We start from the raw sequence: 25315 nt of genomic DNA, 5'->3' as shown, positions 1-25315 counted from the left end.
AGCGAAACTCCCAGTGCATCAAACACACTCCCCTGTTACTCTTGAGGGTTTGTCTTTCACAGCCACCATACTTTCTCATTACAAATGTTAGGATATGACACAATTACTGAAATAATTGTGTTTTTTCTTCAACACTGAGAACAAAATTGCCCAGTGTTTTGTTTGAAAAGGGCAGGTACTGTACCTGGGGAAAGCACAAGCTGAGGGTAAATGCTGTGTGTGCACTTCGGATTTTTTCAGAAAATTCTCCAAAGTAGACCATAGCCTTTGGAACAATACACAAATTACTTGCTGTTATGGCAGGAGAGGTTTATATGGAACACTGTCAATTATGTACATGAGATTTACACCTTAAATTTTATTGTGTTACTGAGATTTAACCCTAACTCTGTGGTAGTGGGAAGGTGCCATTCTATTGCTTTGAAATCCAAGGAGTTTGGTCTTGCTCTTCCTCCACCTTTTGGGAAGATGGGAGCAGTTAATGCTTTCCTGTCACCTGCTCCCACTTCGGAGAGGAAAATAGCAAGAGAAGTCTCTGTTTTAAGTTATTACCAGGATGTGTTTTGCTTAGCTTTTTGTGCCAGATACTGTCTTGTCCTGTCTGCTTTCCTGCTGCACCCAGATGGCCAAGCAGGGAGCATGTGCTGCATAAATAAATACTAAGATTTGATACTCTCCCCTTCCACATGGAGTTCTTGAAAGGAATGCAATGCCCAGGTCTGTTTTTGTTCAGAATGCATTAGTCATTGTATTCTTTGCAAATCTGAAGTTCTGCAGACTACCAGAAAGGGCAGTAAAGTGTGCTATCTCTGCTTAAAATGCCTCATATATCACGTCCCCTGAGTCCTTAAGTCATCCTGCTGGGTATGTAATTGATAAATGGATGCCGTTTTAGCTCCTGGAAAAGGTAAAGAATATGGATCTTTCAAACACTGTGTCACATCCACAACATAGATCACTCTCTGAAGTGTTTTTTGACATCTCTTATCACTGGAGAAAGAGCTAAAAACAACCCTTACAGCCAAAATTAAAATAAAAATAGGTTGTTGTACCTTGACTGCAGACTCTTTAGGAAGGATTTTAAGGTCCTGCTCATCCTTTAGCCACTTTTTTTTTTTGTAGAGTAAATCCAGTGTGTTGCTGCCAGAACACAACAGCTGAGGTTGGGAGATGTGCTGCCCATTGTGTCTGCAGCAGGATTACCCACTGGGAGCAAGGTCGTTAATCTCCCAGTAAATCTCCACTACTGTAAATGAAGGCAGATTCTAGAAATAACAGTCCCCAGCTTCCAGACATCAGGCCTTGATGAACGGATCAATGCCAAGGCTGATGAGCTGACCTTAGAGCGCTTGGAATCGCTTCTTATGCCCAAATTGCTGACACAGCACATGGAATTTGCAAAAAGCTCCATGGTGTTCAGCAAACAGTTCCTGGGATGACTCAGAGCAGCAGCACGGCTTGATTCAGCACTGGGAGGCCTTGGGTCTCTTCCTAGCATTGCTGTTACCCTTTCTGGGATCCTTGGAGACCAGCATCTCATCTGCCTCACTCCCATTCCCTGGCTCATAAAAGAAAAGTGATCTCTGCAGGTAATAGTCCTTGGATAAATGATGCTGGAAGGGACATGTAACCAGGTGTTAGTGGTTTGTTATTTAGGAAGAGTGGGTGACTTCCAGGTGTGTTGGATGAAGACATGCATTGAAATAAAGCACATGCTTAAATCCTCACTCAAAGCTTTATTTCCTGCCCTGAATGCAAGTTGTTCTGAAAAAATATGAGATCTTTTTGTTTTGTTCAATTTTGTAATCAATTTTTTTGAGCTCCATGTTCTTTTTTATTCTTTGTCATAAACAGCAGTTTGGTTTACTGCATCAAAACCTTTTCCAGAAGGGCTGTGCTGCACACAACAGACAGAGAGTTTGATGGATTATCAAGCCTCAGGAAGAAAAATAAAGACAAATAAAATGGTTAAGGATGTTTGTCAAACTGATAGCTGGGAGTCACGTGCGTAGTGCACTTGTAGTGGCCTCCTGGGTAGCACAACTCAGCATCGCACATCGACATCCTTGCTGTCAACCCCAGATGAATTGATTGGCTTGGAAAGAGCTGTTCCAGGTGATGTCCTCCTTGATAAAACGAACACTCCCTGTCCTTCCACAGCTGTGGGGTTCGATGTCTCTGAGTGACACTGGGGGAAAAAGGATTACTGACCTGGCAACAGAATTGGAAATCCCTTAAAATAACAGCATGTAGCTCTTTGTTGTGCATGCAGTCGCCTCCTTCAGAAATTTGATCACGCATATCTGTCTTGCCTTTTGAGGCATCATGGGAATTTTGAGGCATTGAAAATGCTGAACTCTTAGCTGAGGAAAACCACCAAATGGCTAGTAGACAATAGTAAAAATAGTTGGTTAAAATAATTCTGCTTCTAAATATGAATGTCTGATGCCACATTCTCCAACAGGAGTTCATGGGTTTAGTTTAGGAAAAACCTTCATATAGATAAGTGTTGTAATGCAGTTAAGCTTAAGGCTTTCCAAAGTCTAACACAAAAAAGAAAAGAAGGAGAAAAAAGACTGGAATGCCCTTTAGCACTGGAGGAGGGGGAAAGGAACAGCATTTTCCTATGTCAGTAGCTATGGAATAAAAAAAGAGTTGCTGATGCTCTCCTTAAATAGGTTTTGTGTAACTGGCTGAAGGAAAAAGAGCCAAAGGAAGGGAAAAACCCTTCGGTCAATCTGGATGGAAAAGTATTTCTTGGATGTGTGTGTTTTATAGTCACGTTTACACTGAAGTCAGAATTGAAGTACAGAAGAAAGTGTTGACAGTGATGGACAACCACAATTGTCAGGGTTATTTTAGGAGCTAGATGAACCATATGTGAGGAGCTGGATAAAGCTGTGTGCAGATGTTCCACCTCTGCCTGCACTGAGCAGAGCAGGATGTTCTCAGATTGGGCTGAGGTCACTGTGCTAGAGAATTGCAGATCGTTACAAAAGCAGATTAATAATATACAAACAGTCTTAGGTAATGGTTGGCACAAGCTCTAGAATGCTGGTGGGAATCTCGTTGTCCTCTCACCCACTCCCTTCCCTCTGCAAATGTCACTTATCCCAGTATTCAGAAGTTATGTATCTATGATGACAGAAATGAAAGGTGAACAAACAGTTGCTTTTCCTGCTCTGGATTACTCAGGGTTGCACTTTTCTGCCTGGTTTCTGTACAGTAAATTCTTGGAGGCAAAGTTTGCATTTAGCCCTTAATGTCAGAGATGAACAAATCATTAATTTTAGAGCTAAGGAACTGCTGACTGGCAAGCAGGAGCTCAACTCGGTCCTGCCATGCTGACCTTCCCTTTTCCCTGAAGGTCTTTATCCTTTATCCTTTACTCACAGAGGATTTTTAATGGATTGGCTACCCAGTTTTAACTAATATGTTGAACAGCTTTATTCTTTGGGTTTCTGGATGCTGTGTGGCTTGTGGTAGCAGCACTTAAACAAATGGACCTGAAACCCAGCTCAGCTGCACTAATGGGTCATACCCTGTGCAGAGCAGCTGGTGGAGGAGCTGCACATCCATTGCATTAGTGCATTTTGCTGATGCTGAACACAGCTGGTGGCACCAGAGGCTCTTCTCCCATTCCTCCAAGCCATATTCAAAGCATCACTAGCATTGCTGCAGGCAAAAAAAAAGAGTGCTCCTACCTTACACAGAGGTGGAGGCATTCATTGCTGCTGAACCTCGATGCCCTGGGCCACTAATGAGTTTCAAAGGGCTTTTTCCAGCATACTCAGCTATGTAAAAGTAATGCACATTCCCAATAAACTGGGTCACCATGTGCCACATCCTGGGTCACAGTCATGTGCAGTGCTGACGGCCATTTCCATTAGCACAGCCAGCGTTGTGCCTGGCATGTGGCATAGTGGCAGGTCAAAGTGTTACACTGCATTTATTTGAAGCTATTTTGTATGGGTTAAAAAAAAAAATCTTGTTAAAGGTTAAAATACAATGTTGAAGCCCTTTAGGAGCACTGGAGGAAGTGGGGTGTTGCTGTGGGCTCGGGAGAGGTTGGTCCAAGGGGGGTTAGCTGTCCTTGCACAACATGCTTCTAGAAGGAAGCCAAGACAAGCCACAAAGGAGGTGTGATGGCAAAGGAATGCTGCCTAAATAGAGTAGATTCTGTTTCAGAAGCAGTGCTGGAGAACTGCTTGAAATTGGCCTATGCTAATAATTAAAAATAACTTCTTTCTCTTGAGCCATCTCCATACCCTCCCACTCTTCTGATATTCATGCTGTCCTTCCAGCCTTTCCCATTACTGTCATCTTCTCCCTCTCCTGCCATGCCACTTGTTCCCCATCTCTTTCTTTTCTTTTCCTGCCTCACAGTTCAGTCCCTTCTCACTCTCTTTACTTGATGACTGATACACAAACCTTTTTGTGTCTCATTTTTTCCCTCGCCTTTGCCCTCTCACCCTCTTCCTCTTGCTCCATTCATGTGCCTCTTGCCCACTCATCCACCAGCATTTTCCATTTTCCTTGGAATAGCTGTTTTGCTTTTAACGTCCTTCATCCAGCAACTCTTTCCTTTGCACAGCAGGAAGGTGAAGATTACATGAGGCTGGATGAAGGCAGACTTGGGATGTGATTGTGGCAAAAAAGAGAGAGTAACAATGACTGGTGTTGGAAGGGCTGGGAGAAGAGACTCCTGAAGACCTACTGGGTTAAACATCTAGAGAGAATATAAATAATGTCTTCATCATTCTGCTTTGGCAGTTACAAAGATGAAGTTTATGTTCTTTCAGAGTAAATGAGTGTTTTGAGGCTCCCTGATCCCACTTTAGGAGGAAATGGGGTCGTGTTGGCTGTGGTCCGTTCACTGTGCTCTCTGTCCCCACATCTGGTGTTCCTCAAGTCTTGTAACACATAATTAATTTTTAGAAAAATGAGCTACCAAGAAGCTCATGATAAATATGCTATTTTAGTGTATCCAGCTGGACTTCACATATCATTTTAGGAGAGGGGGGTGGTCCTTGGAAGTAAAATACTCATCATACAAGTGTTAACTATTTTGCAGCTCCTTTTCAAGCAAGAGAGGAAACTATTTTTCCAGACATTTGATATTCAGTACAAAAACCATAACACCTTGGTTTCTCAGTATGGAGTCACTCAACTCCATTTTCAGCCCTTAGAAAAATTACATGAGCTGGTACTTGGAGCACTCGACTGGATGTAGGTATTACTTTTCCCATCCTTTGTTGTAACCCACTTCTTGCTTTAGGGTTGCTTACAGGCCTTTTGTGCTTTGCAATCCAGTGGTTTGAATTTAGTCAAACTTCAAAATGAGGAAATCATTTAACAAGCCTGATAGCTGAAATAAAGGTTGAAAAGTTTTGGAAGTCTAATTTAATGTTTATAGAATTTAGTGCAATGGGATGACAAAGATCAAATTGAAACTGTGGTTAGAAAAATTGTCTTAAATTGTATCAGACACAAATAACAATTTGCTGAACACAACATCCAGGCATGCCCATACTTTTGAAACCATATGATGTTCCCTGGTGGTTTCACTTACTTTATTATTATTATTTTATTTAGATAAATGTTTAACTCAAGGCTTTGTTTATAATATGGCATGGTTGGAACTTATTCAAGTATTATTTTAAAGCAAAATAGTTGGATCTGTGGAAAATTAAGCTTTTATTGAGAGAGAGAGAGCACACCTTTTCCAGTGAAAAGTTAATTTCCAGGATATACAAGGAGTTTTTTTGGGTTTTTTTTTGGTTTTTGGCTTATCCAGTCAAGAAAAAGGAGGAGAGATCAAAATTTCCTCCAAATCATGATTAGAGCAGAGAGTGGTCATTTCAGATGCTGAGCAAAGTCTAGATGTGGTCTCATATATCTTAGAAGAGCATCCTTAGCAGTGAAGCTGGTAATCCATCCCTCTTCCCAGAGAAATTAACCTTGAACGATTAATGAAGTATTTAAAGTGAAATAATTGGAAAGGGACCTTTCCCAGAGCATTACTGGCATTCAGAAAATACAGGATAGAAAGAACAGTTTGAACCTGTTTGGAGTGAGTCCCATCCACACCAGCCGCTGGCCATCCTGGAGCTCTTGCACTCACTTCTCACATTAAGCTGGTCTCATTCCCAAGGCTGGAACAGGCTTGGAAACCTTGAAAAGTTTTAGAGCATGAGATACCTGTTTCCCACTCAGCTCCATGTACGTGAGTGTGGTGGTTTTTAGTACTAGCTAAAAATCACCAGAGTACTTACTCATCTTTTGCTGTGAGATATGGATTAGGAGAAGGGCAAAGCAGGCTTAAAACTTAAAAGGAATAAAGAAAGTTTATTAACAGAACTACAGGAATAAGAAACCAGAATAAAACCTCCAGAAACCTTTTCTTCTCCCACCCAACCTTTTTTCCTTTCCCAACCGACACCATAGAGACAAAACTTGAGATGTTAAAGCAGTACCAACTATACAATAGTCTTTTCATCAGTCTCTGTAGAGAGAGGAGTTTTCTCTTGTCATTCCACGGAGAGTTCTCCACAAGAAAAATGGTTTTCTTGTGACTTTTCATTTCTATGCCTGACAGACACCTGGAAAAAAACCTCTGCCATCATGTTTTCCTCCCATTTTCACACCACTCAGAGGTGTGTTCATGGGCCATGAACACAAGAGGTATTATTTTAAGGATGAGTTATTCATTAAAAGAGACTTTATTTTTGTGTCTACACACCAATTGCATAGGAAATCAGAGTAACTTGTTTTAGTGGAACCTGATACCAAGGAATGGCACCTTCCCAACTTCATTCTGTGAAATGCACAAGTTATAATCCCCAAATAAATAGAATTGATGAAAAGAAATCATTACCTTTTTAATAATTGCTTTACATAGTGCTGTTCTCTAAGGGAATTCATTATATTTTAACTGGCTGGTAGGAAGAATTCTTTAAGGAATTTAGAGGTATCCATTAAAGCTTAAATACATGTATTAGGGTTTGATGCTTGAAATAACAGCCCAGCTTTCTCATCACTGCATGTGTCACACCTCGTTTTGACTGGGAAAGGAAATTACTGCATTATACCCCGTTGGTAATTTCAAATTGAAAATTAAAAGCCAGTGCTGAACCAGCAATGGGTGAGGACCTCACAGCCTGGTGTGTTCATTCCTTGGTACCATCCTTCACTGCCCTGGCCACCCTCCAATCCAAGGGTTAGGTATTGCAGGTGGAAAGACAGAAAGCCTTCATTGTGTCCAAAGCCATGGGCACATTTCATCCCAGCTGCCCCGAGGAGCTTTTCTTTTGCACAGTGTTCTCAGCTATATTGTCCTTCTCAAGTTCAGAAATGCTGTTTTGCAACATTCTGTGCTACAGTGCTCCAGGGCAGTGGTGGTTTTGGTACAGAACTGCTCCCACCTGCCTTGCTGGGATATTTTTGGATACTCTGTGATATTTGAAAAGAAAACGCAGTCCAGAATGGGAGCTGGAGAAAAGCTTTGTGCCCTGGCAGAGGCTCATTCCAAATGAGCAGGCAGTGCCTGAGGCTGAAGGTATCAAGGGAGCAGGAGAAGCTGGGCTGGAGTGGTGCCAGAGCAGCTTTCCAAGGGAATCTCAGGCAGAGACAGATTTTTGAGGGCCTTTTTTATATTGCAAAAGAAAATATGAAAGTTGGCAGCATGGCCTGAGACGGTATCACTGGTTTTCTGAATAAGCTCAAGAAAACAATCACAAGTTATTACTGGCACCAAGTCCTTAACTACTGTCACTGACCATCTCTGCAAACAGCTACAGCTTAATTCCGTTTATTCCTCAAGTGGGAGGTCCAGTCATTTTTCAGGATCAGTGCCTGTTTTTACCAACTGATTTGTCTGGATTCTTGTCATGGGTAGTTAACACTCATTGCTCTTAAAGATTTCACCTGCCAGAACAGATCAAACTCGCCAAAGGAAAAACCCAACTGTCCTGACGTGGCTCTGATGAAGACACAGAGCTTTTCATTCTTTTCTCTTTTCTAGGTTGTAGCTTATCACTACTGCCAGGCTGACAACGCATACACCTGCCTGGTGCCCGAGTTTGTGCACAACGTGGCCGCCCTGCTCTGCCGCTCGCCGCAGTTCGTCGCGTACCGGGAGCAGCTGCTGCGTGAGCCCCACCTGCAGAGTCTGCTCAGCCTCCGCTCCTGTGTGCAGGACCCCATGGCCTCCTTCCGTAGGGGGGTCCTGGAGCCCCTGGAGAACCTGCACAAAGGTACTGATGTTCCCTGTGCTTGCCCCAACCTCCCATGCACCTCTTTTTATTGTGATTCTAAAAATGACATTGGATCTGGGTGTTTAAACAAAGCAATGGATTAATCTGTCTGAATCACTTCTCGAGCTGAAGAGAAGAGGTGGGATCTGGAGAAGCTAAGAAGACTGAGAATCATGGAATGGTTTGTGTTGGAAAGGACCTTAAAGCCCACCTAGTGCCACCACTGCCAGGGATCCAGGGGCAGCCACAGCTGCTCTGGGCACCCTGTGCCAGGGCCTGCCCACCCTCATAGGGAAGAATTTGTTCCCAGTATGCCACTTGGCTTCTTTCATATCCCAAACATGTCCTTGTAGTTCTCAAGGTGAAAACAAGCAACCAGTTCCATTCACAGTACTCCTTACAGCAACATGTTCTGATTTATTTGTGTAGGGGTGACTTTTTTTCCCTTTCCCTGCCACTATTTAGCTTTGGAAGCTTTCACCAAATGACTGCTATCATAAAAGTCCATAGACACCCTATGTAAAGCTTCTGGGGGAGCTGGTTACAAGCCTTATACTGATAACAGGTGTAGAGCTTTTTCTAATACAGCATTGATTTTGTCTTCTTTTCTTTCTCCCCTCTTCAAGTTATAACTAATTCATTGTGACAGTCACTAAATTTAAGATCTTTCTTGTTGCCATGAAAACTGTCAGAGCATTGCAGAGTTCAAGACTGTTGTCCTTCAGAATCATGTTTATTACTGTGCCTTTGCTGCATCTTGGCTACAAAAATAGTTCAGATAATTTTGTTACCACCCTACACATTACAGTGTAAAATCCAACATGAAATTGAGGCAACTTCTGCCAGATTCAAAGCCCTGATGTTCAAATCAGCTCTTCAAAAATGTGTCCAAGCTCTGAGCAGCAGCATCTGGATCCAACCTGCCCAGTTCCACCAGGCACAAAGCATATGTAAAGCCAGCACAGCATGACAGCAGTGGGTTTTCCTGGCATGGAGAAATGTCATTGTGGAAAGAGTGTGGTTGCTCTTTACTATCATCACTCTTGGCAAAAAGAAAAAGGATTGAGGAACTACTGCTCTAAAGGAAAATAATTCCTGTTTATTACAGTAGCTCCTTGGGAAATGTTTCAGCTCTTGAATTCAGAATGTTTCGAAGGATTCTTATAGTTCTTCTCAAGGAGTTTGACCCCTCTCTGGCCCTAAGTTCTGAGAAGTGGAAAAATTTTATATTAAGCCTTTTTTTTTTCCTTTCCTCTTGGGTTCTGCACTCAACACAGCTCCAACAGAGCCACTGACCAGGACTCACAGATTTCAAACCTCCTGGTTGAAGTGCTGGCAAGCTAATTTGCACCAAGTGTTTTCTAACAAGATGAACAGTATCTGGAAACTGGTTCTAAAATATATAATATTTAAGACTCTCTAAATATATCAGCAGGCCTTTTACAAGGTGCTGTTGAAGCTTTCGTGCTACAGGGGCAACGCTGTTGCACAGGTGTTAACGGTGAGCATCGCTGAGGAAGTATGCTTCTCAAATACATATTTAATGTCAAAGAATCTAAATAACATGTAGGAGAACAAAGTTCTAATTCTTCCCCTACTCCCTGCTTTCTCCTCTCTCCCTTAGGCTTTATGAGGAACATGAGATATGGGTATAAAATTCAGGCATTACATTCACTCCAAGATTTCAGAGAGGAATAAAGTATATTTTCTAGTGTACCCAAAAATCTTACTGAGAAGTTAACTGAAAAAGCAGCTAGGGTAATTTTAGTGCAAAATACGTTTTTGTCATGTTTACAGTGCAGTAGGAAATAAATGCAACAGTGTTGACATAAGGCAAGGACAAGATGCTCAGCAGTCCCAAATACACAGTGTTTGCTCATGTCTGTTCTCCCTGGAATACCACAGGGACCACTGGCTCTCATCGTCAGTGAATATTCTGTGCTGGGGTTTTACAGAAAAGTTTCTGGTGCAATTTTTAAGTCAAAGAGAAAAACTCACCTGCTGCTGGGAATATTGAGCTTTTTGAAAGCAGGAGTTTATCTATGGTACTTTACAGATTATGAGTCTGTAGTGTGACTGCTGTATGTGAATAGCATATGCCATCAATAGACTCAAATTTCACATTTTACACCTGGTTTTGGGTCTTTTTAGGCAAAATTGCCTTTGAGAAGAAAACCCCTTGAGCTTAAGAAACAAGTCCAAAAGTATCTCTACCATTAGTTGTAACACCATACTCAGCTCTCAGTGTCTGACATAGAAAAAATGACTGCACTGTCAGCATCACCTGGGTTACTATATTCTCCAGCAGCAAAAAAATCCTGTTTAAACAGTCCATGATTTACTTCTTGTAGGATTTTCAAGGCCAGGTTAGAACAACCTTGGTCTAGTGGAAGATGTCCCTTTCCCCAGCTGGAGGATGCAACAAGATGACCTGTAAAGGTCAATATGCAATTAATGCATCATTAAAAAAGTGCTGCTACTGTGGGTGTTTTCTTCTTTGGCAATACCTGGTCATGGTTTAAAACTCTGTAGTGATGTTGCAGTACATTATGGTTGAGTGTCTATAGCCTTTCCAATGAATACTTTTTCTCTTTCCATCAGAGAGGAAGATCCCTGATGAAGATTTCATTATATTAATTGATGGTTTAAATGAGGCTGAGTTTCACAAGCCAGATTATGGAGATACCATAGTATCGTTCCTGAGCAAAATGATTGGAAAATTCCCTTCCTGGCTGAAGCTGGTAGTGACAGTCAGGACAAGTCTACAGGTATGTTGAGACCCAAAAGAGGGATAAACTGTGTCATTGTCATGATGGACTTTAGTAAACAAGATCTTACTGGATATTCTGGATTTTCTCAAGACCCTTTATTTCAGGTTATCCTTTTGGCTTTTTTATTCTTGGATTTACATCCATGTCCCCAGGCTCACCCTACAGCTTTGGAAGAGTCTAATCCATCAGAACTTATTCATGTCCGAAAATGTTCATCAGCAAACAGTTCAGATCATTTCATGAGACAGCTCACATGCTAATAAGCCCCAACTCATTAGGAAGGCAGGGCCTGGTGTCTGTCAGCCTGTGCAGCCAAAGAAGATCCTCAGCTCCATGTGGAAGGGCAAAGGAATTGGGATCTTCATTCCTTTCAGTGTGACCCAAAGCATGATGATTTCAGTCTGATTAGGCCAAGACGTTACTCAGCTCAAGACTGTGGTGGTGAGCAGGTGTGGAAGCTCAGCAGGCAGCTGAGTCTGGTTCCAGCCCCATCAGGGCAGCCAGCCCCCACATAGTCCTTGTCACTGGGAATGACAGCTCCTTCCCAAGATCCAGGAGAGCACAGTCTATTTGCTGTTCAGTGCTGGGGTCCATTTTTTTGCTCAGTAATGGAGTAAATTAAATATCATTTGGAGGAAATATTTTTGTAATTTTAAGTAAATTGCATCCTGATGGCTTGAATTCCTCATTTAATTAGGGCTTTTGTATCCCCAAAGTCTTCACTGCAGCTTAAGTTTGCTTAAGTCTGCTCTCCCTCTATTTTGCTGGAGAGTTTATGGCTTTTCTGGAGCTAACCTTATACAGATGTGTTCCATCACTTCACTTCTCCTCTCCTCACAGAAGCTGAGAGCACATGAGGCAAGAGTTTCTTTGGAGAGGCCTTTGATGATCTTTGGTTTATGCTGAATCTGGGAGTTCAGTAGATGAGCGTTCCCTGAGCGCAGCATCCTGCAGCAGACAGACACAGTTGCTTTGCACTGGAAAATACTCACTATTATCTGTCCTGATGTTTCCGTTCATCTGTGGATGTGGAATGCAGAAGGATGCTCCCAGGGAGGTTCCTGGTCTCAGCTTCAGCAAGTTTCTTGTGGCCTCAGATCTGTCATCTGGATGTCCATTCCCTCTGAAAGGACAGCAGAAAGGATGGGAGGTGAATCTGTTGGGAGGGATAGGAATAACAAGGACACTGCTCTGTCTGAATTTACCAGCCCTTTGCATGGATGTACTGTTAAAAACTTATTTCAGCCATGTTTCACACACAACCTGCCTGATTATAGATGAGAAAGTGAGGCCCTGTGGGCACAAACTACTGTTTGTGTTCTTGCCCTGATGGAAGGTCTTAAAGGAGTCTCAAAGGTGCTATTGTAATAGAAATTTAATTTACTTAACGAATAGTAAAACACTGCCAGCATGAGTATCTTTTTTGTCTTTCTTTCTTTGTAGGAAATAATTAAGCTGTTGCCCTTCCACAGAATATTTTTGGATAGACTGGAAGAGAATGAAGCCATTGACCAGGATCTGCAGTCATACATCCTTCATCGGATACACAGCAGCTCGGAGATCCAGAACAACATCTCGCTCAACGGCAAAATGGACAACACTACATTTGGCAAACTCAGTTCTCACCTCAAGACCTTGAGTCAAGGGTCCTACCTATACCTGAAACTTACTTTTGATCTCATAGAGAAAGGATACCTAGTTCTAAAAAGCTCCAGCTACAAGGTGGTCCCGGTGTCCCTGTCCGAAGTGTACCTGTTGCAGTGCAATATGAAGTTCCCAACACAGTCTTCCTTTGATCGGGTCATGCCTCTCTTGAACGTAGCAGTGGCTTCTCTGCACCCATTAACAGATGAACATATTTTTCAGGCCATTAATGCAGGTAACATTGAGGGCACTTTGGAGTGGGAGGACTTTCAGCAGAGGATGGAGAACCTTTCTATGTTTCTTATCAAACGTAGAGACATGACGCGAATGTTTGTTCATCCCTCTTTCCGAGAATGGCTTATTTGGAGAGAAGAAGGTGAAAAAACCAAGTTTCTTTGTGATCCAAGGTAAGCAAATGCTCTGAGAAATCGGTGCTTACCAATGTGTTACTCTGCACTGTTATGTGAATAATTTTATTTTCCAAGGTTGCACGTGGCTGCAGTTAGCTAACTAACTAGCTAGCTAGCTTTGTGGTCTTGCCCTGAAGGGCAAAGCTAGCTTTGCTCTGTGTACACTACAGGTCTCTACATTCTGTCCTGATCACCTGAGCTCTTTATGCTGTTTATGGAAAGAAACAAGCATCTCTGGGCACACACCTGAGTTGGCAAACCTAACAGTCATCTTTAGGATGACATGAGCTGTCTGATGAGCTGACTGATGGCTCAGTCCTGGAGAAGGGGAATCATCATCCCTTTCTCCAAAGGTTTCAAAAGCACAGGAAGTGGAAGATAAGAAGTGGAAAGACGGGTAGTGTGGATACATCTTCTTCAGCTGCTTCTATTTCAAGTTGTGCTTCTTGAAGTCCTACTAAATGTTTTGCTGAAAACAAAATAAAGAGCATAATTGTTCTGTAGTGATATTGGACTGTAAATGCATCTGTAATCTATCCTGACAGAAGCTGAGTTCCTGGCTTAGCTCACAGGGAACAGAATTTAATCACAGTTAGATTTATATTCTCTAAGCCAAATTATCAGCTTTACTTTTGTTTCTAGTGACAAGTGGAAACGGGCAATCGGATTCTAATTCTTGTAGTTTGTAAGTTTTGATCCATTTTTCTGCACATTTCTTAAAATATGATTATAATAATTAGGGAAACAGATTCAAGGATGTGTCAGTGACTTGATGGTCAGTCTGAGGACAATCTCATAGTATCTGCTGGATCTGGAAAGCTGCTGACTGATTAAGGCAGCTGTGGCTGTTAGTGGTGTCAGAGTAATTTACCACTTTAAATTTTGAGGTAAACGGGCTGTAGAAAAATACCAAATAGCTTCTCTCATTAGGCATCTTCTTGTTTTTAGTGGGTTCTGACAATATTCCTGTTGAGTGAGCTCTTGATAAAGCATCTCACAGCAGCAGGTGCCTTCAGATCCATCAAAGAGTTATTTAATATCCTGACTTGGAAGTCACTGAGTGCTTCACGTAATGCTGTTCTACCCTGTTTGCAGTGTCTGTGTGATGCTTGCTCCAGTGGAGCTGAGAGCTTCCTCCATCCCAATCACTCCCACCTGGTGCTACTGGTTTTGTGGCCTGGCTGCAAGAGAGCTTGCTATCAGCTGGGTGAGGGGACAGCAGCCAGTACTCCTGGCAATTCTCACCGATCACACAGCACCTGCCAGAACGATCCCTAACAAGAGCAACTCAGAAAAATCACTGCTTTCCAAATGATTCCTTTCCATCATTACCATGAAAATAGCGCCTACTAGGTGCAGGATGCTTCCCTGGTGGGTGGGGTGTGTATTGGATGCTGTGGGTGGTAGCAGTGCCTATGGCTGAGTAACCTGGGGACTGTGGGTCCAGAAATTCTCTTCATCCTCACAGTGGTGGGAAAGGACACTCTCAGAATGCCAGACTCAGAAGGAAGTTCAAATGGGCTGCATTTTAGATGGTTTTGCACTGAAACAAAGCGTGTGATCAGCAAAGGCACAAGTCAGACCGTGTTCACTCAACAAACCACCAGAAAGATTTTTTGCTCAACATTTGGGTTTGGTGTTGCCTTTCCCAAGCATCACAAGCACATCATGCTGCTCTCAAGACCATTTAGAAGATTTTCAGGTATCACTTTCCATCTCATATATGCCATTAATGTGAGGAAATTAATGGTGACTTTACGGGGACCGCTTATGCTCTGTGCAAGCAGGGTATCCCCACAGAGCTGACCTGGCTTAGCTCCTTCCCACAGGCAAAAAGAAGTTCCAGTGCATCAACAGGCTCTCACTACCATGGGCATGAGCCCATACATACATGGATACATACATGTATCTCTGATGTATAATGTGCACTAATTGTGTTATGCTCTAATGGTAACTAATGAAACCAGATACAATCCAGAGATTAGTAGGGAAAGATCCCTGAGCTATGAGACTCCTCAAAATCCTCCTGTCCAGCTGATACTGAGCTCAGAGCATGGGAAACCCTGAGCAACAATTAAGATAAGTAATGACTTTTCATGTTATTTCTTGGAAGAGAAGCAGAGCTGGCCACTGTCAGAGCTCACAGCAGCAGCCTGTGAAAATTTGTCTGCATCTGGTTTGTTCACAGCCAGATGGATTTCTTTCTGTTCGCTTGGGAATTGAGAAGACATGACAACTGTACAGAGCATCCTCAGGATTGTCGGACGTGGAACAGTTTGACCGTACCATGTCAGTACGTGAAGAGTAAGGTCACCGAGGCTGATATTTTTCCCTGCGAGAAGAGCTTTGAAGTGAAATGTGGGTTTGTGAAGCTGCTTTTAATTGACTGACCCTGACAGAGTGTCCAGGTGTGAGGCCATTACTAAGGAAATTGTGATAATGGGCCTTGTGTCCACTCATATCCCAGCACTGCAGCTGGGATAATTTTCCTGATTTTATTAGTGAGAGCGAGTTTTTGTGTTCACAGAAGCATGGAAAAGAGGGGAGGGGAGAGGAGGAACACAATGTCTGAGAATGTCTTTTTCTATGCTTTGAAGAAAAACAGCAGATCTCCACCCTCTGGGGTTTTGGTTAGCCCGTTGTGATCCTGACCCTCTTCTTTGAACCCTCATCATGCATTTGCTGTCCAAAGCAAAGGCTAATTAGCTCTGAAGAGTAATGTTCTCACTGCTGGTCTCCCCAGAGAGAAACCCCTCCCAGCCCCTCCGTGTTTTAGCACAGGGCTCCAGTGAGACACTTGTCAGAGCACTTAACCAGCATTGCAGTAATGACCTCGCCAGCCTGTTAGGCCAGCACATCAACCAAGTGGTTTCCTTAACAAATAACATAAAACATTTTAGGGAAAGACTCAATCCTTTGTGACTGGTGCATGGATAAAATGGTTCTTACTGCACATTCCTCCTACACTTGTATTTCTAAACCTAAATTCTGCTCTAATGCAGTGCTTCTTTCTGCCCAGACTTGATCAGAAACTTCAGTGCAATTATTTTCCATGCTTTTATAACACTAATAAAATGTTTCATCTTTGTGCTGCTGCTGAAGGGGCTGTGAGCAAGAAAGAAACGAAGTGATTTGCCCTGTCAAGGCAGTAAGAGAGCTGTAGTCAGATAGGGACCCCAGAAGTGAAATTACTTTATCCAGGCTTAAGTATAAACATCTGAGTTACTTGTCGAGACTTGCTTTATAGTCAGAGGAGAGAAATTAGAGTGATTCATTTCATCCTGAGCAAAAAGGCTGCGTTAGGTCAAATGAGAATTGTCTGGGAAGCATCTCTTCCAGCTGAGTTACGAGGAATCTCAGGATGATGGGCTCCCCAGGAGACGACTCCAGTATTGACAGGGCTGGATGAAGTGAATCTCTCCAGGCTGGTTCTCTACCCCACACAGGGCTTTGAAGCAGATACACAGATTTTATTTTCTTTTCTTGTTCAGGAAAGCTAAGGTGGGAAAAAGATACTCTCCATGCTGTTACCTGTATGACTATCCCAATTTGGGCTTTTGTATTTCAGCTTGGCACTGGACCAACCAATGCTGTGTGTGCTGGTAGTGGTGGCTGAGGGAAGAGGCTCTTTGTGGTGCATGGGGATGTCCCAGCATCCACAGGACCATAACAAAATGAAGCATTTTAGATCTTCACCTCAAGTGCTTCACGTCTACCTTGGTGAAGCCAAACCTCACCTAATTTTAGGGGCTTGCCATCCAGGTGTCTGTTGCTCAGGCAGTCACTCCCGTGTCCTCGAGTCTTTGGAGCAGTTCATCTGGCCTGTTCTAGCTGCTGACTGAGGTGAGCTGAACCCCAAACCTCTGTCCCTGGACTGGCCTACGGGTCAGTGAGGCATGGACGTGCTGCCCCAGGGAGTGACCTGCGTGGGACTGGAATTTGGCAGAGGTGACACCAGAAGAGGTGGTGCCTTTGGCATTGTCTGCTCCTGGTTGCTGTTGCTGGGGCAGTGGATTTTGAAGGACACGCATTTTATGAACCCACAGCAAGGCCACTTCCTCACATCTACCCTCCTCTTCTACATCCATAAACCAAATCTGTTCCTAAAACCCTATATCAAGATACATGGCATGGATAAACATGCAGCAGGGATCCAGGCAGAAAGATGCAGCTCTCATCTAACACCCAAGTTGCCATGGTTTCTGTCAGAGCTATCTTTTAGTACAACACTGTATGTATTTTACATTCTCCTTTTTCTCTTGGGATCACATTGCAAGTGGAGACTTTTCCTACACAAAATTAATGTTTTTATCTGTTACCCAGCAAAATGATAGAGTGAAGGCTTTAGAGCAAAATCAGGGGTTTTTGTTTTATTTTGATGGAATGCTGAATCTGATTGACAAATAACAGTCCTCAGTGTAAAGATAATTCATTCAGAAAGTTAGGAGAAAAAGAAGTTGGTGAAAGTGATATTTCTAACAATTCAGGGATACAACGAACAGCTTTAAGTGGGGAGTTGGTCCTTGCATTACACAGATTAATTGACTTTCTCTTTTTTATTATAAGACTCTCAAAAACTCTTAAAATACACTCAGATTGATTGTTAACTGAAGTGATCAAGTGTTCACCAAAACCCAGGGTAGGTTTTAATTGTTTTCTCCACATCCATGAGGGATGGATTTTACTCAGCAAAGCAAAGGCATTGTTTAAATTCAAGGTGAGGCAGAATAATGGGTTTAGAATTTATTTGAATGCAGTGCCTACTAGTACCTTGTGGGGCCAGAGATGGAATAATTAGGTTTTCCAAACTGGTTTGCAGCAGCGCTAGCTCTCAAGGGGCTGCCATCATTATTTAGCTTTGCTTTACACTACCTTTCTTAATGTCATTTTCATTGCTCCAGAGCACCAGTTTTGTAGTTCTGCAAGTACTGTAGCTTACAGTGGGCTTTCTGAGTGCCCCAGGCAGAGGTACAGGCAGTACTTGCCACGTCAGCGCAGCCACAAGGGACATGTTGTTGGTTGTTTTGCCATCCCCAGCCATGGATGCCATGTGCCACCAAAATACATGAGGTCAGGTTATTTCCTTGCCCAGCCTGCTGTCTTCGTCATCCACACTTGTGAAAGGCCTGAACTCAGTTAGTGAAATGAGCTACCAGATAACCATGGGATCTGGTTGTTCAAGGTCATTTCCACAGCTCTAATTTTGGTAGAAGTGGTGGCTGAGCTGTTGTTTAGGGCAGAACTTCCTCTACACCCATTGCATGGGAATGAGAGTACAACATTTCTCACTCTTTTAATTTACCCCTTAAGCCGTATTTAGTGAGTGCCATATTTGTGACTCACAGAGATGAGTCCATCATCATGTCCTGCAGTAAATTGGAGAGGCAAACCCAATCTGTTCTCTGTTCACCAAGTATGGAGTGCTGACTCTGAGAATAAAACTTTTAGGCTTCCCATATGTCTTGCAAAAAAAAATTTTTTTGATTGCATGACTTGGAGCCCAGTACATTTTGAAATGTAAAAAGAATGGGCAATAACTCAACAAAATGAGTGTAGGAAATCTGTGTGCAAATTTCACATCTCCAGCATCTCAAGATGTTAACTCTAGTCAAAGAATCATGGAGTGATTTCTCTTGAAAGGACTTCAAAGCCCATGCAGCTCCACCCTTGCCATGGGCAGGGACACTTTCCCACTACACCAGGTTGCTGCAAATCCCATCCAAAGTGGCCTTGGACACTTCCAAGGAAGGGGCAGCCACAGCTGCTCTGGGCAGCCTGTGCCAAGACCTCACCATCCTCACAGGGAACAATTCCTTCCCAATATCCCATCTACCCCTGCCCTCTGGCATTGGAAGCCATTCCCCATTGTCCTGTCACTCCAGACCTTCATCCAGTGTCTCTCTCCAGCGGTCTTGGAGTCCCTTTCTAATCTCACGCAGAAATCAGAGGTCACAAGTAAGTTACTGAAGCCATTGGTAGCAAGCTGGGTATCTGTAACAGGGATTTAGCAGTGCAGTGAAGTGAGTTTTCTGCAGGATTTCTCCTGAACTGCAGTCAGAGCTGCAGCTGCAGTGTCAGTTGGAAGAGACAAGGAGAAAAGGCAGACAGATTATAAATGATGACAGATGAGATTGAGAGCAATGTGATCACTACCACCATAAAGGACATCAGTAGAGCAGCTTGTTTTAATTGGCTCATTAGGCATGCAAACCTCAGCATTGGGATGCAGCAGGGGGTTGAATATATTTAGTACCTTAAGCTACTGTCCTCATAAAATCTGCTCTTTTTCTTTTCTTTTGGACTTTAAACATCTGTCTACTGGGCTATTTTCACGTCTAAATGGAAGAAAATATTCACAGAATAATCCATCCTGTGGGCTCTGAGCCACCAAGAAGAGAGGAGTGGAGTTAACCAGAAACTGATTGAAGAAAGAAATGTTACTGAATTTCTTCCTGTTATTTTGTTCCTCAAATATTAAGACCCACTTTTAGAGCAAAATCGTCCTCTAGCAGTGCCTGAGAGAGTAGCCTTGACTGTTTTGTTTGATTTTTTTTTTTTTATACTGTGAATTCCTTCCAAGTTAATTTGCTATTATAACATCAGAGGGAAACTACATTACAAAAAAATCAATAAATCAATTTAGGTGATAAACTGTTCCTTCAAGAGTGGCTCTTGGAGCTGAGCTTGGCTTTTCTGCAAGACAGGCATCCAGATATCCTTCTGCAAAGGAAGAGGCTCTGGGCTTTGTCAGAGCACACATCAGTCTCTGCACTGCAGTTATGACATTACACTTGGCATAGCTGAATAAAACGTGAATACACATCTTCTGAAGACCAGATTCACTGGGCACAGTGTCAGATCTCTTGATTCTGGAATGTTTTCATGGGATTAGCTGAAAGAAGGGAGATGTGGGTGTAAATCAGGGAATTTGGACTTTGGTAGGTTTAGAAGTGAACAGGATTGACTCCCATTTATTTTTTGCTTGTTTTTCACTCTGGTGCTACAATGCCTTAACACTGGAGTAATTTTGTACCCTTTAAAATATTTTTTACCTGAGAACTGGAAGCGTTCAAATGACACACAGATCTGGAAGTTGCTTTTTTTTTTTTTTTTTCTTTTTTTTTATAATTTAATCATTCTCCTTCACTGCTCTTTGGTTACACCAGTATTTTGTCAGTGAGACTTTGTCCTTTTCTGTCTGTGACATGAGGAATGGGGTCACCTGGGGACTGTGCTTGAGGTACCAACATCCTGCATCATCTTGCTCTGTACCCGGAGTTGCATGACTCATGTTTGGGTGGATAAGGGAGCAATTGTGTAGAGATCAAATCCAGCATCTATTTATAAGTGTATGGAGTGACAGGACAAGGGGGGATGGCTTCAAACTGACAGAGAGTAGGTTTAAGTTGGATATTAGGAAAATATTCTTTCCTGAGAGGGTGGTGAGGCCCTGGCACAGGATGCCCAGAGAAGCTGTGGCTGCCTCTGGATCTCTGGCAGTGCCCAAGGCCAGGTTGGATGGGGCTTGGAGCTGTCTGGGACAGTGAAAGTGTCCCTGCCCATCACAGGGGGTGGCACTGGATGGACTTTAAGGTCCCCTCCAACCCAAAGCATTCCATAATTCTACATAATCTTGTGTGTGGCCTTTTCTTCCTTTCCTTAGATCTGCTGTGGGTGTGCACTGGTTCATACCACTTGGAGTGTTGGAATGATTAGAGACTCATTTTTATGTCTTTTTTACATAAATAAATAAATAAATATGCTTAGACATATATAATTATGTATGTATAAACACACTCTGTATATGTATATACGTACACACACACACACACACACACACGTATGTGTCCATCTAGGCAGACTCCTGACCATTCCAGGAGTTGTTACAGGCACAGAGAGCAGATTAAAGCTTTAGGAGCTGAGCTGGCAGGGCTATTAATTTTTCATTAAAAAAAAAATTTAAAAAGAAATAAATCTTACATTAAAAATAGAAAAATCTCTGATGATAAACTCTGCAGTTGTGAAATTCAAAGCATATCATTTCACTGAGCTCCTTGATGTAGAAATCATTACTGCCACTCTGTTGTATGAAAGAAAAAAAAGCCTGTGCTGTTGCAGTCTGGTTTGGTTTCCAATTAATGTTGACAGAACAAGTATTTATCAAGCAGCTGAAAGCCAAGGTCTGGGAAGCATTGCAGAGGTAATGTATTTACTCATGAATACTGTACTTTATTCTGGAGTAGTACATGCCTTATTCATAACACCAAAGTCATGTCTATAATTAAATTCAGGTAAATACCCTTCCAACTGCAGCTGAAAAGCAATTTAGGAGCTGACTGAGGAACCTGGACTGGTGTGTCAGGTGGGAGCTGCACTTCAGCTCTTGCTGCAAAGAACAGGCACCTCAGAAGCTTCTGGATTTTCAATTCATGCTTAGGATTAATGCAGTTATAGATCCATTCAGAGCTTTCCTAAACATTCTCAAAGAGTTTTTCACCAACAAGCAAAAACCTGGTATTATTTGCTCTCCTGGGATGCGGAACACAGAGGCAGAGTGGCGTGGCTGAAGAGTCCCTATGCACAGCTGCTTACAGTCTGGAGCAGAAAGATGCAGCTTCTGATCCCTTCCTGAGAATCTCTTCAGAAAGAGAAGTAGCTGATGGCGCTGAATCATGGAATCATAAAACCTTAGTGTGGTTTATGTTAGAAAGGACCTTAGAGGCCATTCAGTCCAAGCCCCTGCCATGGGCAGGGGCACTTTCCACTAGACCAGGTTACTCCAAACTCAGGCCAGCCTGGCCTTGGACATTTCCAGGAATGGGGCAGCCAAGCTGCTCTGGGAAACCTGTGCCAGGGCCTTCCTACCTTCACAGGGAAGCATTTTTTTTCCTAAAATCTAATCTATACTTATTCTCTGTCAGTTTGAAGCCGTTTCCTCTTGACCTGTCACTCCAGACCCTTGTCCAAAGTCTCTCTCCAGCTCCCTTGTCCTGCAAGTTCTTGAGCTTTCACCACCAACCTTTGGGTGGATCACCTTGGCTCCTCTCAAAACCCATTGCAACATTGTGAATCTGGTGACTTTCTGGGATGGACAGAGTGTATTACAGCATTTACATAATTTTCATAATCTGGCTGAATGGGGCCAGGTTCAATCCAGCAATTGCCATCCCACTTGATTTCCAGCAGTATCTGGCAACACTCAAGCTGTGTTTCCTAGTCACTTGTTTCCTTCTGATCTGTTCCTCTTTCTTTCCCATGGGCATTCCCAGAGGTTGACCAGTGTAATGAGCAAATGCATTTATCCATCTCCTTTAATAGGAGACCTGACATTCTCCTTGCATTCCAAAGAGGGGGAGAGCCAAAGGAAGGTGAGGCAACAAGCTGGGGTTAAGTCAAGGTGCTATAACCATTTTCAGGGCCCTTCTGTTCCAGCTTTTTATGTGTAGTCCCTTCTGTTGGTGCTATATGGAGAATTCTCACAGCACAGATGCATGGGATTGGAGGCACTGCCCTGTGCACTAGGGCATCGTGATGGATTTTCAGCCCTCAGCTGAGGCACCAAAGCTGTGTTGTGATGGGCAGAGTCACCATCTGGAGAGGCTTTTCCTCCAGTCATGGGAAGCATGGAGCAATGGATCCCAGCACAGGCCATGTGCCAGGCCAAAGTGTGGAGAGCAGCTTTTTTTTTTGGCAAAAAAATGGGGGTTTTCTTCAATTTCTTTTTATGGCCAAGTCACCCTAAGAGTGAAAGTACTATCAGTCAAAAAAATCATTTCAGGAAAGTTATTTGAGTTGATGGTGCCTCTATAAACAGAGCTGCATTTTGGAACGAAGCACCACAGAAGTCCACACAGTGCAACAGTTTATTACCTGTAAATGGGATGTGGTGCTCTCTCATCTTGCAAACCTGGGGATCAAGTCCTGCCTCATAAGAAAAATACGATTTGTTTTTCATCCCACTCCTCCAGCAGGCACATTCCTGTCTTCCCAGCACCACGAGGGCTGACAGAGCATCACTGGGCTCTGTTCACACAAATCCATGTGTTGCTGATGGAAAAGGAGATTCATTGGCAAGGCTCGGGGGGCACCTTGCCAAAAACCTGGCCAGGGCATAACAAGTCATTCACTTTTTTTCCGAGTTAGAGATGGTCAGTAATTCACCCTGAATAGGGATGAGCTGGTAAATCCCCACTGCTGTGGAAAGCTTCTATCTTGTGTAATATTTACTAGATGTTTGGCCATCCAAAGTATTTCTTTGCTTTACCAGGCAGGGATGAGCTAATAACATTTCCTGTCCTTAAAAGCCCTTTTAAAACCACGTTTGATATCATATTTTATTTTCCTTGGCTGGAAGGGGTTTGATTACTTTTAGTGCAGTCACATTTTTACGTACTTCCAGAAATGAAGTGGCTTAAAAGGACTCCCTTGGGAGCAGCCAGGGGCTTAAGGAAGAATATAATTTTGTTGGTAAAACCAAAAGAATATCACACAGACCACTGAGTCTGACACAGCATGGAGCCTCTCTGGCTCCTGCCCTGCTCGCTGCATCTCCTGCTGTAGCATCCACATGTGCCTGGGGCACCTGCAGGATCAAGTATTTGCTGATCTGAAACAGAAATGGTATTAAAATTTCTTACTTTTGCATCATGTGTGTTTTGTGTCTCTGTGGAGAGTCTTCTCGCATCTTTGAGAAAACCCAGCCATGCTGAACTTGCACAGTTACAATATGGAAATCTATAAATGCCTGAAGGTTTAAAAATGTCAGTAGAATCACCTTTAGCAACAGAAGTTAATGTCTATTTTATTATGTTTTGCCTTGAACAGGACTTGGTGCGCAGTTCAGTTAATTTGCTGTGGTTGTCAATCTGTTAGGGCATTGCCAGAAGGGTTTTTATTTCTGGTAAACCTGGAGAATATGTTTAGAAGGAGTTTTACAAAGAACTAAAGTTGTTTCATTCCATGGGACTGTCCACAGGGTAGTGAGTGCAGGTGTAATTTAAAGGACATTTTATTCAAGGTGTGGATATTTTACATGTGGCATTTTCTAGTGGCTTCAGGTTGGTTACATGCTTTTCAAATGTGGTTCTCCTCTGCAAAATGACTATAAAAGTAACACTGCAGCTTTCATGACATTGTACCTCTGGTGTTTCTAAATTTACATCTGCTCATAGAAAAGATACTGGATTTTTTTTTGCTGTCTGCCGATGTCTAAGGGGCATTGAGCTGTCAGTGATCACCTGTAATAAAGGATGCAATTAATTGTTGGTTTACAAGTGATAATTCAGCGAGCTCCGTTTCCCAAAGCTGGATGTGATTGAAGGATTAGCATTTTTGTCCTCAAAAGTTGTTTTGTTGGTGTAATAAGGAATACTAACATACTTTTTCTTCTGATTTTAGGAGTGGCCACACACTGCTTGCCTTCTGGTTTTCCCGGCAAGAAGGAAAACTAAATAGACAGCAAACAATTGAACTGGGACATCATATTCTCAAAGCACATATTTTTAAGGTAACAAAAATTCAAATGAAGGTTTATGCCAATCTCATCCACAGCACTGGCAGCACTCGGTCTCGTCTTGTCGTGGGGCTGCTGTAAGAAGTGTGATTGCTTGAGGCTGCTGAAACGCGTAGAAGTGAGCTTTAGAAAATCGGCCATGGTATCTAAGAAATCCTTAAAATTAAACCCTCCTTCAGACAGTAAGTTCAGCAGATAGCCTCCTTACCTAAAATTGCTCTTCTACCAAAAGTTGCTTCTTGCCCTGAAAGATAAGTACCTGTAGCAGCATATAGAAAAAAGGAAATCTTTTAAAAGGAGCGGTTTTGGAGAATCTAATGCAAAATTTAGGTTGTAACAGTAAAATTTGATGGTTGTTGAAATTGGCTGATTGGTCCATCTTACTCTTCACACAGACATTTAAGACCTGGGCAACTGAAAGGCAAACTTGAATGTGAGTATCAATATGACCCATAAACTATCATTCTTCCTGCTGGCCCAGGCACCAGAAGGTGGGAATGACAGGGTGTATTTGTAAGGTCACAGGAAATAACAGATTTTCTTACAACTGTTAGGACCTGTGGGTGCTTAACACTAGTAAAAAGCAAGGCTGTATTTTCATCTGGTCTCTATATGATTTTATAGACTTGAGGGCCTTGCCACTCTGGCTTCTGCTCCTAGAGCAAATAGGTAATTTCTGCTTTGTGTCAGTTCTTTTGGATTCATTTATTGTATTCCCTATGC

General features: G+C 42.7%; 1 protein-coding gene across 18 annotated transcripts in view; it reads left to right on the top strand.

Annotated features, from left to right (window-relative positions):
* The window catches only part of TANC2 (tetratricopeptide repeat, ankyrin repeat and coiled-coil containing 2), a 159720-nt gene that overhangs the window by 102084 nt on the left and 32321 nt on the right, over positions 1–25315 (top strand). For all 18 annotated transcript variants that reach the window (XM_086864250.1, XM_086864244.1, XM_086864254.1 and 15 more), the window contains 4 exons: positions 8024–8255; positions 10857–11023; positions 12470–13077; positions 24478–24586. In XM_086864250.1, the coding sequence (XP_086720376.1) occupies positions 8024–8255; positions 10857–11023; positions 12470–13077; positions 24478–24586 (1116 nt within the window). The remainder of the gene's footprint in view (positions 1–8023; positions 8256–10856; positions 11024–12469; positions 13078–24477; positions 24587–25315) is intronic.

Source organism: Cyanistes caeruleus, chromosome 27 (assembly GCF_971803275.1).
Source record: "Cyanistes caeruleus chromosome 27, bCyaCae1.hap1.1, whole genome shotgun sequence".
In the NCBI taxonomy this organism is placed as follows: domain Eukaryota; kingdom Metazoa; phylum Chordata; class Aves; order Passeriformes; family Paridae; genus Cyanistes; species Cyanistes caeruleus.
This window is presented reverse-complemented; position numbering and strand designations above follow the sequence as displayed.